Source organism: Abrus precatorius, unplaced genomic scaffold, assembly GCF_003935025.1.
Source record: "Abrus precatorius isolate BTA unplaced genomic scaffold, Abrus_2018 Scaffold6, whole genome shotgun sequence".
Classification (NCBI taxonomy): domain Eukaryota; kingdom Viridiplantae; phylum Streptophyta; class Magnoliopsida; order Fabales; family Fabaceae; genus Abrus; species Abrus precatorius.
In genome coordinates this window covers 21,285,645-21,302,234 of record NW_020874406.1, presented here as the reverse complement: position 1 = coordinate 21,302,234, position 16,590 = coordinate 21,285,645, and the positions used below count along the sequence as shown (strand labels likewise).

The 16,590-nt window shown below is 25.9% G+C and overlaps 1 protein-coding gene across 1 annotated transcript; it reads right to left on the bottom strand.

Annotated features, from left to right (window-relative positions):
* Positions 1-10,144: 10,144 nt before the first annotated feature.
* On the bottom strand, positions 10,145-15,666 carry LOC113868504 (beta-glucosidase 40). The gene is made up of 13 exons (XM_027504144.1): positions 15,535-15,666; positions 14,812-14,878; positions 14,524-14,582; positions 14,171-14,246; positions 13,137-13,208; positions 12,726-12,813; positions 12,350-12,605; positions 11,722-11,837; positions 11,248-11,471; positions 11,096-11,127; positions 10,730-10,832; positions 10,445-10,553; positions 10,145-10,322 (listed from the first exon to the last, which is right to left on the bottom strand). Exons 1-13 carry the CDS (start codon positions 15,664-15,666, stop codon positions 10,145-10,147), a joined length of 1,512 nt encoding a protein of 503 aa, XP_027359945.1.
* Between the last annotated feature and the right edge of the window lie 924 nt (positions 15,667-16,590).

Genomic DNA, 16,590 nt, shown 5'->3' with positions numbered 1-16,590 from the left:
ATCTATAATTTTAACTCATCCTTCTTAAAATGAAAAAAACAATGCCAGCCAGTTAAATAAATAATAAATATAAATTAATATTATTATTCTTACTGATGTAGAAAATTAATAAATAATATTTTTATTAAAAATTATAACATTTAATGATATTGATACATTAAATCTTAATATATCATATACAAATGTTTTTATTGGTTTTTTTTTTCTCAATATCACTTTGCGTATCTTTTTTCTTCCTTAAGTTTTGACTCCTATCAATAGGATGGGTCCTTACATGTTTTTTCTCATTTGAATTTAATCCCTGTAATTTCAATTCATTAAGGTTTAGTCCGTATATTATACGAAAGACTTAATTGAATGAAATATAGTAAAATTTTATCAAAAAATTTGTTAGAATAAGGTAAATGTGACCTATTTGTAAGTTAGTATTTTTTAAATCTTTGTGACTGGCTTTTATCTTAATTAAAACTCATGTTATTTATAAACCAAACTTATTTGACTAAATTGCTATAAGAAATAAGAAGTAACAAATATGATTTATTTCATTTTATCTGAACATTTTATTAAAAAAAATTGTTATGTATTTTAAAAAATTCTATTTCTAACTTGTAAGAAAATCATCAAAACTGTTTAAGACATATCTAACTATTTTCCACTTTTTCAAACCTTTTTTTTCATAAAAACATTTTCTTTAAGGATCAAACAAATTGGTCCAAGTTCTTATCTCGCAAAATTTGAACCTCTTAATATCAGCGGTAAACTAGAATTTACATCATACTTTTATATATATACACACACACACATCAATGCATTTATTTTATTGAATGCTCTTTTGTTAACGTTATTTTTATCAATTTAACTCCAATATTAAATAAATCTTATAGTGAAATTGTCACACTAAAAGCAAATGACACTACTATGTTTTAGGTTATTTTGTATTTTATGGCAACATTTTAGAACAATAAGTACCGTGGAAAATTGAAATAAATCAAAATGAGGATTTTTTTTTTTTAAATCTAGAATATAGTTTTACCAGCTAACTTTGCACAAAAACTTCTTACATATTATACGTCCAACGGTAAATTGATTAGAACTTCATTTAAATGCAGAATGAAATTATATGATATAATAAAAATAATAATATTTTCAATATTTTACAAACAGAATATTAAATAAAAAGCAAACATATATATATATATATATATAATGTTTTTGTTTAATAATTACAAAAATTGTTTGAAAATTTGTCTATAGATTCTGTAGTTATCTTGTTCGGCGGTGGTCGAATTGTTTATGGAAATTGGGTAAACTTGGCATGCACGGAACATAAAAAGAGGAAAGTTGAAGTCTCGAAATAATACGTATATGATGACAAATTAGAGTATATATCAATTTTTTCTGTAGGAACATCCTAGTGGACTCTCTATATATTTTTATTGTTATATAAATTAGTTTATTTTATTTTGTTCTACAAGGAAACCTCAATAATCAATACACCAAGCTACTGTGCAACATTTTTCACACATTATATTAACATTTTTTATTTTTTTAAGCAAAATTATACTTTTTATTCTTTAACTTCTGCACTTTTTTTATTTTTTAATTAGTAGAAACATTAAATATTAAATATATTTCTTAACCCATGTTCTATATACAAAGAACAGAAAAAATAGTAGAATTGATATTGAAAATAACATTTATATACTTTATAATGAGTTCTTCGTTTATTTTTCTGGGGATGCATTTATTTGTGTATTTATTAAAATCAAAATTATGATGACAAGTAAATGCGTATCCTTTTTTGAAAATTATATCTAAGTATGTATTAATTGCATTCCATATCTTTCTACATTAAGGGCATATTCAATTTTGCATCAACGATTACATGGGGAACGAAGGAAATATTTATTTTCTAAAAGTTATTTTTTTTAATGTGTATTAAAGATAATAGGTTAAAGGAATTTTTTTATGTTTTTTTATAAACTCTCTTTAATCAAAAAAATTATTATATATTTAAGGGGACATTTTTTTTTGTTGACTTAAAGAGCACGTGTTAAGAAATTTAAAATATAAATATTTTTCTAAAAACAAAACATTATTATAACATAATGTTATAAAAATCATTTAATATATATTCAATATTTTTTAACATGTGTCTTTGGCACATATTAGGGAAACCATTAAGTATAATTAAATTATACAAGAGGAGCCTTATCTACACTTTTTTTTTAAATACTTATAATTATTAGTTAAAATTTATTAAAAACTATAAAAATATAATAAATAATTATTTAATTAGGAGTGAGAAAAAATAAGACTTATATAATTTTATAAATTTTGATAAAATATAACTAATAACTGAAAATATGTTAAAGTGTATTAATAACAATTTTTTATTACATAAATCAATAAAAGTAGTTAAATATAATTAATTATTGTGAATTTTAAAAATTAATATAACATAATAAGTTTATCATCATTTAATATTATTTTACCTTACTTCACTATCAATATTTACTCTTATTAAATTTAATCTATATTTTTACTAACTGTATTTATTAATTTAATTATAAATAGAAAAAAATATAGTAAGTGTAAAAAGACTAATAAAATTTTATACAGATAGTATTTTTAAAATAATATCTAATATTATCCATATAATAAATAACGTGATATCTTGTTATTTTTAATAAAATTTATTATATATAAATTATTTATTATAAGATATCCTTTATAAATGAGTTTGGTGCATTTATTTTTTTTCTTTCACATAAAACACATTTATTACATATCTTATTATTTAAAAAAAAATTCACTTATCACATCACTACATTCAATATTTTGTTGCAAGTTGCAAGGAATATAGTTAAGTTAGCGCATATTTATTTTGAAAAAATAATCATTTATTTATAATAATTTAATGATAAAATTTACAAAAAAATAAATATACATTTTTTTTTAGTAACTTTGATATTTTTTTTTATTTCTCATTCGATTTAATCTGGATTCGATCCAAGGCACACGCCTGAATGTGGTGGATGAATCTACTATCCACATTCATTACATATTTTATTATTGAAAAAAAAGTCATTTATCACACCACTACATTCAATATTTCGTTGTAAGTTGCAAGAAATATGGCTAAGTTAGCACATATTTATTTTAAAAAAATAATCATTTATTTATAATAATTTTATGATAAAATTTACAAATAAATAAATACATTTTATATTTTAGTAACTTTGATATTTTTTTTTAGTTTTTCATTCGGTTTAATCTGGATCCGATCTGGGTCACACACCTAAATGTAGTGAGTGAGGAGTTTTTTGCAAATTGTGAGGGATATGGTTAAGTTAGCGCATATTTATTTTGAAAAAATAATCATTTATTTATAATAATTTTATGATAAAATTTACAAAAAAATAAATAAATACATTTTACTTTTTAATAACTTTGATATTTTTTTTTTGTTTCCCTTCCGATTTAATCCAGATCCGATCCGAGTTACACACCTAAATGTAGTGGGTGAGTTTATTATTAAAGATTTTTTGCAAGTTGCACGGGATATGGTTAAGTTAGCGCATATTTATTTTGAAAAAATAATCATTTATTTATAATAATTTTATGATAAAATTTACAAAAAAAAAATAAATACATTTTATTTTTTAGTAACTTTGATTTTTTTTTCATCCAATTTAATACGGATTCGATCCTGTTCACACACCTGAATGTGGTTGATAAGTCTACTACTAAAATTTTTTTGCAAGTTGCAAGGGATATGGTTAAGTTAGCACATATTTATTTTGAAAAAATAATCATTTATTTATAATAATTTTATAATAAAATTTTCAAAAATAAATAAATAAATACATTTTATTTTTTAGTAACTTTGATATTTTTTTTTGTTTTTCATCCGATTTAATCTGGATCCGATGTGGGTCACACACCTGAATGTGGTAGGCGAGTCTACTACTGAAGATTTTTTGCAAGTTACGAGGGATATGATTAAGTTAGCGTATATTTATTTTGAAAAAATAATCATTTATTTATAATAATTTTATGGTAAAATTTACAAACAATAAATAAATAGATTTTATTTTTTAGTAACTTTGATATTTTTTTTTTAGTTTTCCATCCAATTTAATCCATATTCGATTCGGGTTGCACACCTGAATGTGGTGCGTGAGTCTACCAGACTACCACTGAAAATTTTTTGCATACACATAAATTCGAATTCAAGATATTACTTAAGCGATATTAAACTGCTTATTATCCAGACTCCGCTAGTAGTAACTTTAATATTTTATTATCTTGGACTCTCGTACTATTAATCAATTTCATCAATTGATTTTTTTGGGTACAAGTTTCATCAATTGATTAGTTGCACGTGGAAGAATAAAATTGGTTTCTTAAAATAAATAAATAAATAAATCCACTCAACTCTACGATAAAAGAAGAACAAAGAATTTCGGATCACGAACAAAAACTGCCCAATAATAAAAACTATGGAAATAGATTGAAACATTTGTCCTCATTTTTCATTTTTCTAATAAAAAATGATTGGTAATTAAAACGTAACATATAATTATTATCTCATAATTGTTACTTTTCTTGTTAAAATGACTTTTTTTTTTTAATTGGATGAATGAAAGGAAAATAAGAAACCTCTAATTTGTTTCCTTATAGAATTATCATGTGGTGTTTGGCTTTTCTCTCTCCTAGGCAAAGATTAATAAAATATCTTCAATTAACATAATAATTTGGTAAACTACATGTTAAACTGACGACTAAGTACCTTAAAGTGACGATGAGGTTAGGTTTAATATCATGTCTACCCCTTTGCAAATTCTAAAAAAATAAATAAAAAATCATTATACTACTGTTTAGAAACTCAAATTTTTTATTTTATTTTTTAAGCAATAAAATTATTTATATATTGTATTAAATTGATTTTTAATCAATACAACAATATTCATGTTTCATTTGATTATTTTATGTTGGGAGTAAAAAATTATTGGAAGCTTCTTAAAAGTTTTTAGAAAAATATTTACTTCTTAAAATAATCTTTTAACAAACATTCTATTTAAAGTGTTTGTCAGATACTTTTTCGAAAAGAATCAAACACAGAACAAACCAAAGTCGGGAGAATGTAATATTACATTTATATAACCAAACTTGACAAGTTCGACAAAATAATGGAACAACTTAATATAGTGTGATTATTATCACATATAATATTAATAATATATCTGTTGGCACATGACAAAACCAAGTTTTGCATGTGCAGGGACTCTTTCTTTATCTCATATGAACTATATATATATTTTTAATTTAATTAAAATTTTCATATAAATTATTAAAAAAATTTATATATAAAAGGTACTATTTTTCTAATATTAGTATAAATTTAAAAATTTCTATACTCATCTGATTTTTATATTTAATCATAAAATAATAAATTATAATTTAAATATAAATTAAATAAAAAATTCAGTTCTTATATAGTTTATAAAAAGATAATTCTCCTTTTATGTATATATTACCGGAAAGCTTTCAACTTCAGGAAAGTCAGTGCATCACATGGACAGCAGAGAACTTGCGTACCGTTGAAGGTAGTTGAGCAACAAAAATATGGCAGTTGCAAACCCATGTACAAGCAATCTTTGTTAGTTAAAATCAACATTAAATGATATAATATTTTAGAAGCATATTGCATTTATATATTTATACTTCTATTGAGAATTAGATAGGTTTAGTTCCATAATTTATATCTTTATTATATATGAACAATGTCAAATTTTTGTTTAATTTTTCAATTTTTTTCTCAAGTTTATATTCTTTAACTTTTTTAGTCGTCACATCCAAGTCATTTTATCCGTGTTGCTGCTTTAAATAAATATTTTTTTACCTAAATAATTAAGCAGGGCACGATCTTGTAAAAAGGATTTCAATGATGAGTTAATGAGTACGGTGGTTTAAAACAATCTTAAATGAAATATGGTGTTTTGATTAGTAAATTTTAAGTATGATAATTTAAAATAATTCAATTAATTTAATTTACAGAGACTTTGAGTTATAAATGAGAATTTAAGAGTTATATATAAAGTATAACTAAAATAAATAAATAATTTCATCAATTAAAAAAATTAGAGACAGAAGCTCGAAAATATAGCCTTATAAAATTCAGTTCCCTTTGAACTGGATTAAACGAAGTACAACTAATGACTAACGTGTGTGTTCCCTGAATTTGTGTTCACTTATAAGAGTCTGGCTTTGAGTAGTTCCCAAGACATGCATCTATTTCTCTCTCCCAAAAAATCATAATAAATTTAAAACACCTAACTTATTAAAATGAAATAATGTAACTACAAATAATTTCAGATTTTGGACCAAATATATGACCTCTACAATTCTAACATAAGAAACCTGTAAATCTATGATCATATGAGTATAAATGAATAGTCGTAATTATAAAATTTGAGAAAATACATGATCACTTGAAAAAATTTTATGAATTTTTATGATTAAATATTTTATTGCATTACTTCATTTTAAAGAATAATATGTTTTTAAGATATAAGAAAATATGAAATTTTAGATAATATGTATATAAATGTCTAAATTATATGAAATTTGATATATATATATATATATATATATATAATAATAATAATAATAAAAATAATAATAAAATAATATAAATTAATTGAAAATGAACTAATCTTATATTCTATAAAAAAAGTTATATCTGACTTATTTTTATATATCTAACTAAATCAAATAGACAAATCTGAGATTTGAAAAATGTAGAATGTTAATCTCAGCCCAAGAAGTTTAGAATAAACAATTAAAAAATATTTATTATATTTTGGAAAATTTGAATACAATAAATATTATTTTATAAAAAAAATTCTTTATGATCGTTTAAAAAAAAAAAAAAAACCCTTAAGAAGAATGAAACTACTACACATGCATATCTATTTTTGAAGTAAAGCGGCCGCCCAACAACTCATTGACGGAATGGCCTTTTCTTCTTCCATACTCTTGCCGACCCAAATCACATTCTTAAGCCATTCATTGTATCATTATTTGTTTATAGAAATTGTAGAAAATAATATATAATAAAGTACATTAATTATAGCTAACACACCTTCATTGCTATACAAGATTCGTTTGCTTCATGCAATATCTCATTTTCTAGGTAGTTCATAATTATTAATATATTGGATAAGATACTATCCGATCTTATCTATAAAAAGAAAAAGAAATTAAATATTCCTCAGTCATATAAGTTGAATACCTTATTAGTTAAAATTAAAGGTAATTAACTTAATTAAGGATAATAATTAAATTATTATTTACTTTAATTAAAGGGTCAAACTAAGGCTGACTTAGCAAGCCCATTAACCTATAATACTTTCTATAAAAAGAAGATAAAAAGTACAGGTAAATGGTTAACTTTTAACTATTAAATAACATTTATTACTCAGAACTAAGACTTGACTTCAGTATCAGAGTGCTTTTTACAGGTACCCTCTCCATATCTCACGTCAGTAATGTACAAAAGGACATCATCTTACTTATATAGATATCAAAATGTTAGTATTTTTAGAACATGAACAACTAAGATAATAAGAGTTATGATCTAATATAATGTAATTTATAAGTTTTTAAATTTAATATTAAAAATTAATTCAATTTTCAATATTAAATTTCTTCAATTCTCCGAACACTGTGGTTTTGGGATGGTGAGAATATCTGAATGTTCAATTAATGCAACATTGCCTAAAGACTGGTTTGCACTGTTTACATGTGTTCAACTTTTCTATGGTTAGGTGTGAGTCAGGGTCAGATCCCCCAAGCCAAAATCAAGTCGCAATAAGCGCAACTATGAAAGGTCACCCAGTTCAATAATCAACAAACAACACCATATTTAATGGAATAATTATTATATTATTAAATGTATGATTCAAAAAATTGGTATAAAAGAGAAAAAATGTAGCTTAAATTTCATTCGGAAAGTGCGGGCTAAATTCAAGTGAAGACTTGGTCAGTGCAACGATAAACCTCTTTTAATGTTGTGCCGCTCAACTTTACCGTTTTCTCATCCTTTTTGGCCTTTCTGGGAAAGTTTGAAGTTTCCATGAAAAGTAATAGCCAAACTCCACTTTCATTTTTAGGTCAAACCCGTTGAATTGGTTTAAAATAAGTATGCATTTAGATTCATTCAAGTAAAACCCCAGGTCCCCACCCCTCGACCTCTTCCTCCGCCACCTGCTATGCCCAAACTTTATATTTTCTAATTTTCTTGACACCAAATTTCTTTTATTTCTTCATTGAAATTTTGACCTCAATCCCTCTTTGACTTGCCAAAACTGAGGAAAAAAAAAGACTTTTTTTTCTGTCCTTAGACTGTGTTCATGAGAAAAAGACTTGTTCATTGACTGTAACCCGTGTACTTGTTTGATTTAGCAAAGCAAAATTTACAACAGTAACTGAATTATTTTAATTAGTTTGACTTTCCCCCTGGCTTTAAATTCAAACACCGTTTTCGCACTTGAAGTTTCACTTGGATCTTAGTCGAATGAAAGTTAGAATAATGATCGACAAACGGTTAGCGTGTCATTTTATGTAACAAAACTTGAGGATGATGCGTAGACAAATGAACGAGATTTGCTGCTTTTGAGTAACATGACATGCTTGTATCTTAAGTGAATAGATAAGCTGTTTTAATCTCAATTTAGAAGTTGTAATTGAGTGCAAATTGCGTTCATACATATTTGGTTATTTCATCATGTCAATGACTCACAAAAGAAAAAAAAAATCCATTACTTTAAAAGGATTATTAATTTATTACTGTAATTTCTACGCAAATAGGCTTACATGCGGTGACGGATTCAGAATTTTTTTTGTTGTGAGAGCAATCATTTAATAAAATAAGAAGCAGCTGAAATGTGTTTCTTTGACAGTGAAGTGGGAGCAATTAAAATATAATAAAGGAGACAATTAAAATATAATATATATATATATATATATATATATATATATATATATATTAGTAAAAGAAAGTTAAAACATAGTGGAAACACTTTCTTTCACTCAAATACTAATGTACCCGTCCCTGCTTCCATGGAAGACAGAAGAGAAACGTAAGCTTTTACTCAAATGAAAGCCAATTGGTCAAGTTATACTTAATTTTAAGTGTTTCATACTTTACAATAAAACATAGCTAGTAATTTTTTTTATATTGTCACTTAAAAAATTCTGTATTGCACAATTTTTTAAAATTTAAATAATATGTAAAATATAAATATGAATGTATAAATTATCGTTGATATCAAATAATAGTGATATTATGTATCCTATGAAAGAAAAAGAGTATGATAAAAATGTCAGAATTATAATGATAAATTCTATTTTATTAAATAATGATAAAGTAAAGATGTGAAATTTTAACTTCAATTAAAGAAAAAGCTATAAAAATAAGTCATTTAAATCCAAACACATAATCTCTATATCTGTTAACTGTATTAATTGATTTCATACATTTTTAATGTATTCATTTTGTAAATGACACTCGATCATTACATTAACAGATTCGATATTATTTTACTCTAGAAGTAACACCTTTTGTTACTTCCAAGTAATAATATTATTAACTATGACTACAAAGTGATGTGGTAGCGATAATGATTATTGATTCATCGATCAATAATAAGTATAGGTAGCAATATGATTTATCTATTCTTTATGAATTTATCAATATGCTAATTTATCGCGCACTTGGTTTCTTGTAAGTGTAAATAAGATAATGTGTGAAGTAATAACTATTAATGCTAAGGACTTTGTGAAACAAAAAAAATATCATTTCTTCAATCATACACACAGCTTAGTCTAATTAGAAAATATTAGAGTTTTTCAATCTTCATTCATCTTATAGTGCTACCAAACTCTCGCCATCTTTGTCCGATGCACAGTTACAAAACATTTAAAATAAAATCATGCAATTTAACCTAATAGAAGACCTTTGTTTCAATGATCCCTTAGCCCACGTACTTTTATTAGATAAAAGTCATTACTAGCTTTAGGAATCAAAGATCATAGATCTTATTTCTAATTTCTCATTGCAAACCATGCATGCTTGTCATTGGGTTGATTTCAAGAACCTTTTGAACCACTCAACAGATTGTTTTGGGTATCTCCTCAAGTTGTCTTTGTAATCAACGAAATACAAACCAAATCTAGAAGTGAATCCAGCTTGCCACTCCCAGTTATCTAGTAGTGACCACACAAAATAGCCTTTCACGTTGCATCCGTCTTCGCTGTAATCAACCGAATCAAAATATTTATTAGCTTAATAAATTATAGACAACTCATGGTCAACTAATGGACACAGAATTATATATAAGAATAAATGTAAAAAAAATAAAATAAAATTACGTACATGATAGAAGCTAGTAAGTTAATTAAGTAGTCGTTGTGGTATCTAATCCTTTTCTCATCCTTCAGAGCATCCTTAATGGAGATAAGTGGATCATTTGGATCATCCATTCCTATGACAAGTGAGAGAGAGCATAAGCTAGCTCACCATAGACAACCTACCTATATATATGCACACTTTTCTAAATGTGTTGCATTCTATGCTAGAAAAGATAATTTATACCATGGAAAAATAATTCTAAAGAGTTGATGAGATCGATTAAAAATTTTGATTTAATTTTAAAGTTACCATTTTCAGTGATAATGACTGGAGGATTCCCATACTTCTGTTTGATGTAATTCACAGTGCTTCTCATCCCTTGTGGTACTATGTACAACCATAATGAATTTGCCTTTGCACAAAACAATTTAAAATTCATTAGCATGATTTATAAAATAATATATCCGAATAATAACGAAGTTGTGACTACTCAAATAAGATAAATACATTTATGATTGGATAAAAAAAAACATATTCATATAGTTTTGATGGGAAAAAAAACATGAATTTCATTAATAGTTTTTTCTTTTGCTCATTTATTGTTAGCAGTAAAAAATATTTATAAGTAAAAAAACAAATTAGCATAAAAAAAATATTCTCTCTAATAGAATTTACCTTTTCTCCAATAACTTTGGTGCCATTAAATGCTGAAAGGAGTTTAAAAATATAAACAAAATAACATTCAATTAGGTGCATTCATCAAACACAAATTGTAGAGGGCCAATCAAATACAATGGACAAATAAATAATATTTAGTTTTAACTTACGGAGGGTAAGGGCACCTGAGTCTGCAATGTAATCATGAAGTATAACACCAACTAAATTAGAAGCGTTGTGCATTGCATAAAATGTAGTGTAATGATTGATACCCACAAAATCTAATGAACCCTTAAGAAGATGAGCTTGAGGCTTAGAAAATTTTGGTAGCCTACTCCCTACTCTATTCCTCATTGAGATTGGATAATCTCCAAAAACCAATGGATCAAGAAACCTGTGAAGGAAGTCAACCGCTTAGTTAATCTATAGCAAATCATAATGTTAAGATAAGCCCAAGGCATATATTAAATGCCTTAGTTTCAAGTACAAAAGTAAAATCATGGTATGTATTCAATGATCTTGTTTTAAAAGAAAAATCCTTACCTTTTCTTCCTATTTTTCAACAAGGGATTTGATTATGCGTTTTATGGAGCTTAATAATATGAAGCTTTCAATATATATATGAGATTTTGTAAGATAATTACCACCCAAGCTGAAAATCTAAGGCTCTCTGAGTTGCTTCAATATCTTCTTTGGAATTTGTTGCTGACTCAAACCAAATGACATCCAAAGATATCCCAATAGATCCACCTTGTACTTTCTATGGAAAACACCATTTCTTAGTTCATTGGTTCTAACAACTACTAATTAAAGATGAAGTCATCACAAATGTGAAAATGTACGCTTACAAGTGCTTAAAAAAAAGAAAAAAAAGACAAGGTTTCATTTTTTATTTCTAATTGATATTTCTTATTTATAAGCCAAAATTTTAATTTTGTTTTGTGTTTCCCAATTTTATTAAAAACAGAATGAAAATAATAAAATATAAAATTTTTAAAAAGGGAACAAAACAAGTAAAATGACAATAGTATAATTATAATTTTAAAAAAGATTAAAAATTGAAGAAAAACAAACAAACACCCTCTAATATTTCTTTCATTTTCAAAATATTGCAATAGCAAAATTTGAAAATTTCATTTTCTATTATTTTGCCAAATTTATAAATTTGGTTCGTCCATTTCTATTGTATCTTTAATGAAAGGTGATGTTTATAATGCAATTACAAAATAATTAAATCCATTATATATTGTGAACTTATTTTTTTTATTTCACCTGGTATTTTTTCCTATAAATATCTACGACTATTGCATGAGAAAGAAGGACATTATGAGCCACGATATATGGTTCAGTAGCAGAGTTCCCATTCCGACATAGTTGGTGAAGGAGAATGGAGCATCGTCCGGGTGCCTCAACTCCAAGATCATATCCCATCATAGCAAATGTGTGAGGCTCATTGAAAGTGATCCAATGCTTTACCCTATCTCCAAATTTCTCAAAGCATATTTCAGCATATGTTGCAAAGTCTTTTCTGCGCATACAATTGCCAAATATTTATATATATTATACCATTATGCTATTATATACATAATCATAATAATACTATGAAAAATAAAGCTAACAAAGTTAAAAATATGAAAAAAACTAATACATGATCAAAGGGCTAAGCCATCCTTTGTACTTATCCTCCAAGGCTTGAGGTAGGTCCCAGTGATATAGAGTCACATATGGTTCAATTCCTACGAATATATATTAGAGATTGTTAAATTATAACCACCCCCCCCCCCCAAAAGTATGCATGAATCCAAAGTATAGCTCCTATTTATAATAATTAACTTTTTTTTTATCTCAATTAATTCTGTTATTTAAAGGAATGAGGAGAATTTTTGGATCCTCTATGAGCATGTCAACAATTTATTTAAATCAATTTATTGATTATTCAAGAACCCTTAGATAACAATTCGATGTTATGGGCATACGTAGGTAAAACACGTGTGATAAAAAATTTGTATTGCCATGTAGAAAATATGATTATGATCAATTGTATAATAATAGAGTTTACCTTGGGCTAGTAAAGCATTAATGAGTTTATTGTAGTGATCAATTCCTGCTTCGTTAATTTCTCCAGATCCATCTAACACATTAAAATCCATGGTCAAAATATTTTGTCATAATTAAGTTCAACAAATATTTTGCGCTTTGTCTAAATTTAGTGTAAGGGATAATTAATATAATTTTATTGTTAACGAAAAATACTACAATAGCTTGAATAATAATTTTCTAACATTAATCAAATAAAAGAAAACAAATGTTAATTATTATGGATTGCTTTCATACTAATTGCTCTCAAGATGCTTGTTAATTCCCATCCACATATACGTCGATATTAGATGAATACGGGTCAATTTCATTATATGGTTGTTAGTTCCTTAATGTCGTCAAAACTAGTTGACGAGCTTTTATTACAAATTGACATATTTTTTCAGTGGTCATCGTCCAAAATAAAGTCTAGAAAAACACAGGGAATTAAGAAATCTCTTTCAAATTCAATATCAAAATTAATAAGGGATAGACAAGAAAAATCCCTAGATAGTTCCTATATAATTAGGGTCATAAGTCTCATTAATATGTTTATATGTAACGAATTTTTATTAAAAAAATCAATTTAATTGCTATCCTATGTAAGTATATCATCCTAGCATCTTCTCACTTGATAATTATATAGATGAGGAAAAGTAAGCATATGGAATCAAATCATAAGAGTTTATACATGGAATAGAATTGTACATACAACGACAATGAAACAACTAGATGGATTATACTTTTAATAAAAGATTTTTTTTGAATAACAATTGAAGAGATGCAAAAACTAGAAAGATGAAAAATAAAAGAGTGAGATAAGAATGGTAGAAAGACGTGTCTATTGTCACATTATATTAACTTTTTCCTTGTTAGTCTATTGCCAAGTACCATATATAAAGATTTTTATTTCTTCTGATTACCTCTCCTTTTATATTCCCTACCATGTATATACCTTCTGTGTCAACACATATCAAATAAGTTGGTCCATTAAATGTAAATAGTAGAAAGTCTTACTGGAAAAAATTCGAGACCAAGAAATCGAAAACCTATAGGCATCCATTCCCATCTCCTTCATGAGTTGTGTGTCTTCCTACTTGCAAAGTGCAAACAATCCAAGATTCACAATGGATTAGTTTAGTTTAGTTTTGCAATTCTCTTTTGTGAAACCTGACATTGTCTAACTAAATAAGAGATTGTTTAGATTTCCCTAGGACATTAGATTATCTTAAATAACATTATAAGAGAATAGCAAGACACAAAAAACATCTTAGCCATTTTCAAGGTGATTGCGGTCAAAATAATAGATTTTGAAAAATTACATAAAATTGCATGTTAATCTAACTACCGACGAACCCGTTATTACCTACTTCATATCGATGATATTGATCAACTGCAACATCAGCATTGCTATTATCTACTATCTTGCCTACAACAAAATGCAAGAGAAGTTTCACTCTTATCTTTGAAATTAGTTGCATTTACAAGTTTGTTCGTGTATAAATAGCAACTTATTTACACATCATAGTTTATAGAATTATTTAATTGTATATGATTATAAGAAAATGGGTATAACAAAAAATGATTTAAAAGTTACATAAAAGTTTTATCCAATTTGAAATATTTTTTTTTTAATTTGGCGGTTTCAAGTATCTTACCAGGTGAATGTGAAAAAGTATCCCACACAGATGGCCTCCTTCCGTCTTCTTTTACTGCCCCTTCATACTATGATCAAATCAACAATATTACTCATTGAACTCACGGGCTATATAATTATAACACCCAATGATTTTGATTTTATAACTTTAACCCCTCAATGATAAGTGTTTCACTTAACATCATTGCACATAATTTGATGAAAAATCACATACATATATAAACATTAATATAAAAACATAAATTTAATTTTTGTAAGTAAAATATTAATTGCAATGAGAAACTTTAGTTGTTGGAGATCCAACAATGCTAAGCTCTTTGCTTTCGGGTAAGAATCCATAGCCCAAAGAAAATCAAGCTTACAAGCAGGCTTGGGCTATTTCATGTCAATCATTTTGTTCCAATTGGATTGAACTAAAATGATTTTGGGTTGAAAATTTCAAAACATATACTTTATATTGGGCATCGCATTGAATGTTTCGTGAGCATTGGTATATTTGGACATAGTAACTGGTACTTTGTAAAAGTGTGATTGTTAATTAATGTATTTTTATTTTTTAATGGTTACTAGCATATATATTTTTCGTAGACATTTTTCAACTTAAAACATGATTACACTAAGTATAGAGACGTCTTTTATTAGACAAAAACTAAACTAAAATCATGATTTACACTAAAAAGAAGGAACAGTTAAAAGCAACAATGAGAATATTGAAGGTGCCAACCTGAAAAGCTGAAGAAGCAGTGCCGAAAACAAAACCTTTTGGAAAGCTTTGCCTGTTAATATCTGACAGACAAATTTGAATCTTAAAGATGACAACCACTGCTATTGCAACAATGCCTCTCCTCAGTTCCATGTTTTTCTCTATGATAAACAATAGAACGAGGGTCTAATCTAATAATTTGTACTGTTTCTCTATTTTGAGGATATTTGATTTTGCTTGGCCGACCTAAAATATTCCTTCCTTCTGGAAAATAACGACTCTGGCGTCTAATATAGTATATTCCGTTCATATTTTATTACATTCTTTCTTTTGGTGTGTAAAAATAACTTATATTTTGTACATCAACATCGTTATTGTTTGCATCAATGACATAGTAAATTGAATATTCTCATAATATTTTTATTTATTTATCATTTTATAGAAAAATTATAGTTCTCTTTATTTGTCATTTTTAAAAAAATAAACTATTTTTTTGTTTATACTCTTATTTTTACACTTATCAAATATAAACAATATCATCAATTATATTTGTTAATTTGTGTGTTGTAACGTTAACAATAAATAAAATATTAAAATAGAAGGACACATGACCAAAGTAACTATAAAAAAAAAACTATTTTTTATATCAAAAGTGATTATATTTTTTGGCTACCTACAACCCTCTCTTCTGAATTGGGCCAAATTCTTACTTTATTAACAATTTTGTACTTATACATTTATTTTATAGATGCTTATCATAAAGATTATAACAAAGAGTCATACTTATAACCATAAAGATATATAGAACTTTTTACAACGCTAAAGTACCACACAATCCTGTTCCCATACCATGAGTGTGTATTACTTGTATCTAAGTACTAAATAACCAACAACATATTATTGGATGAGAAATATAAACTTTAACGTTAAAATGTCCTTAGTGTACTACTCTTTTGCCATCAATTTTTTTTAAACTAATCCTATCGAAATTCAAATTATCATTTTAATATAACTGAAGGAGTATATTAATTCTAAATATCTAAATTTTTTACACTGAATAAATGTGAAGAGGACGAA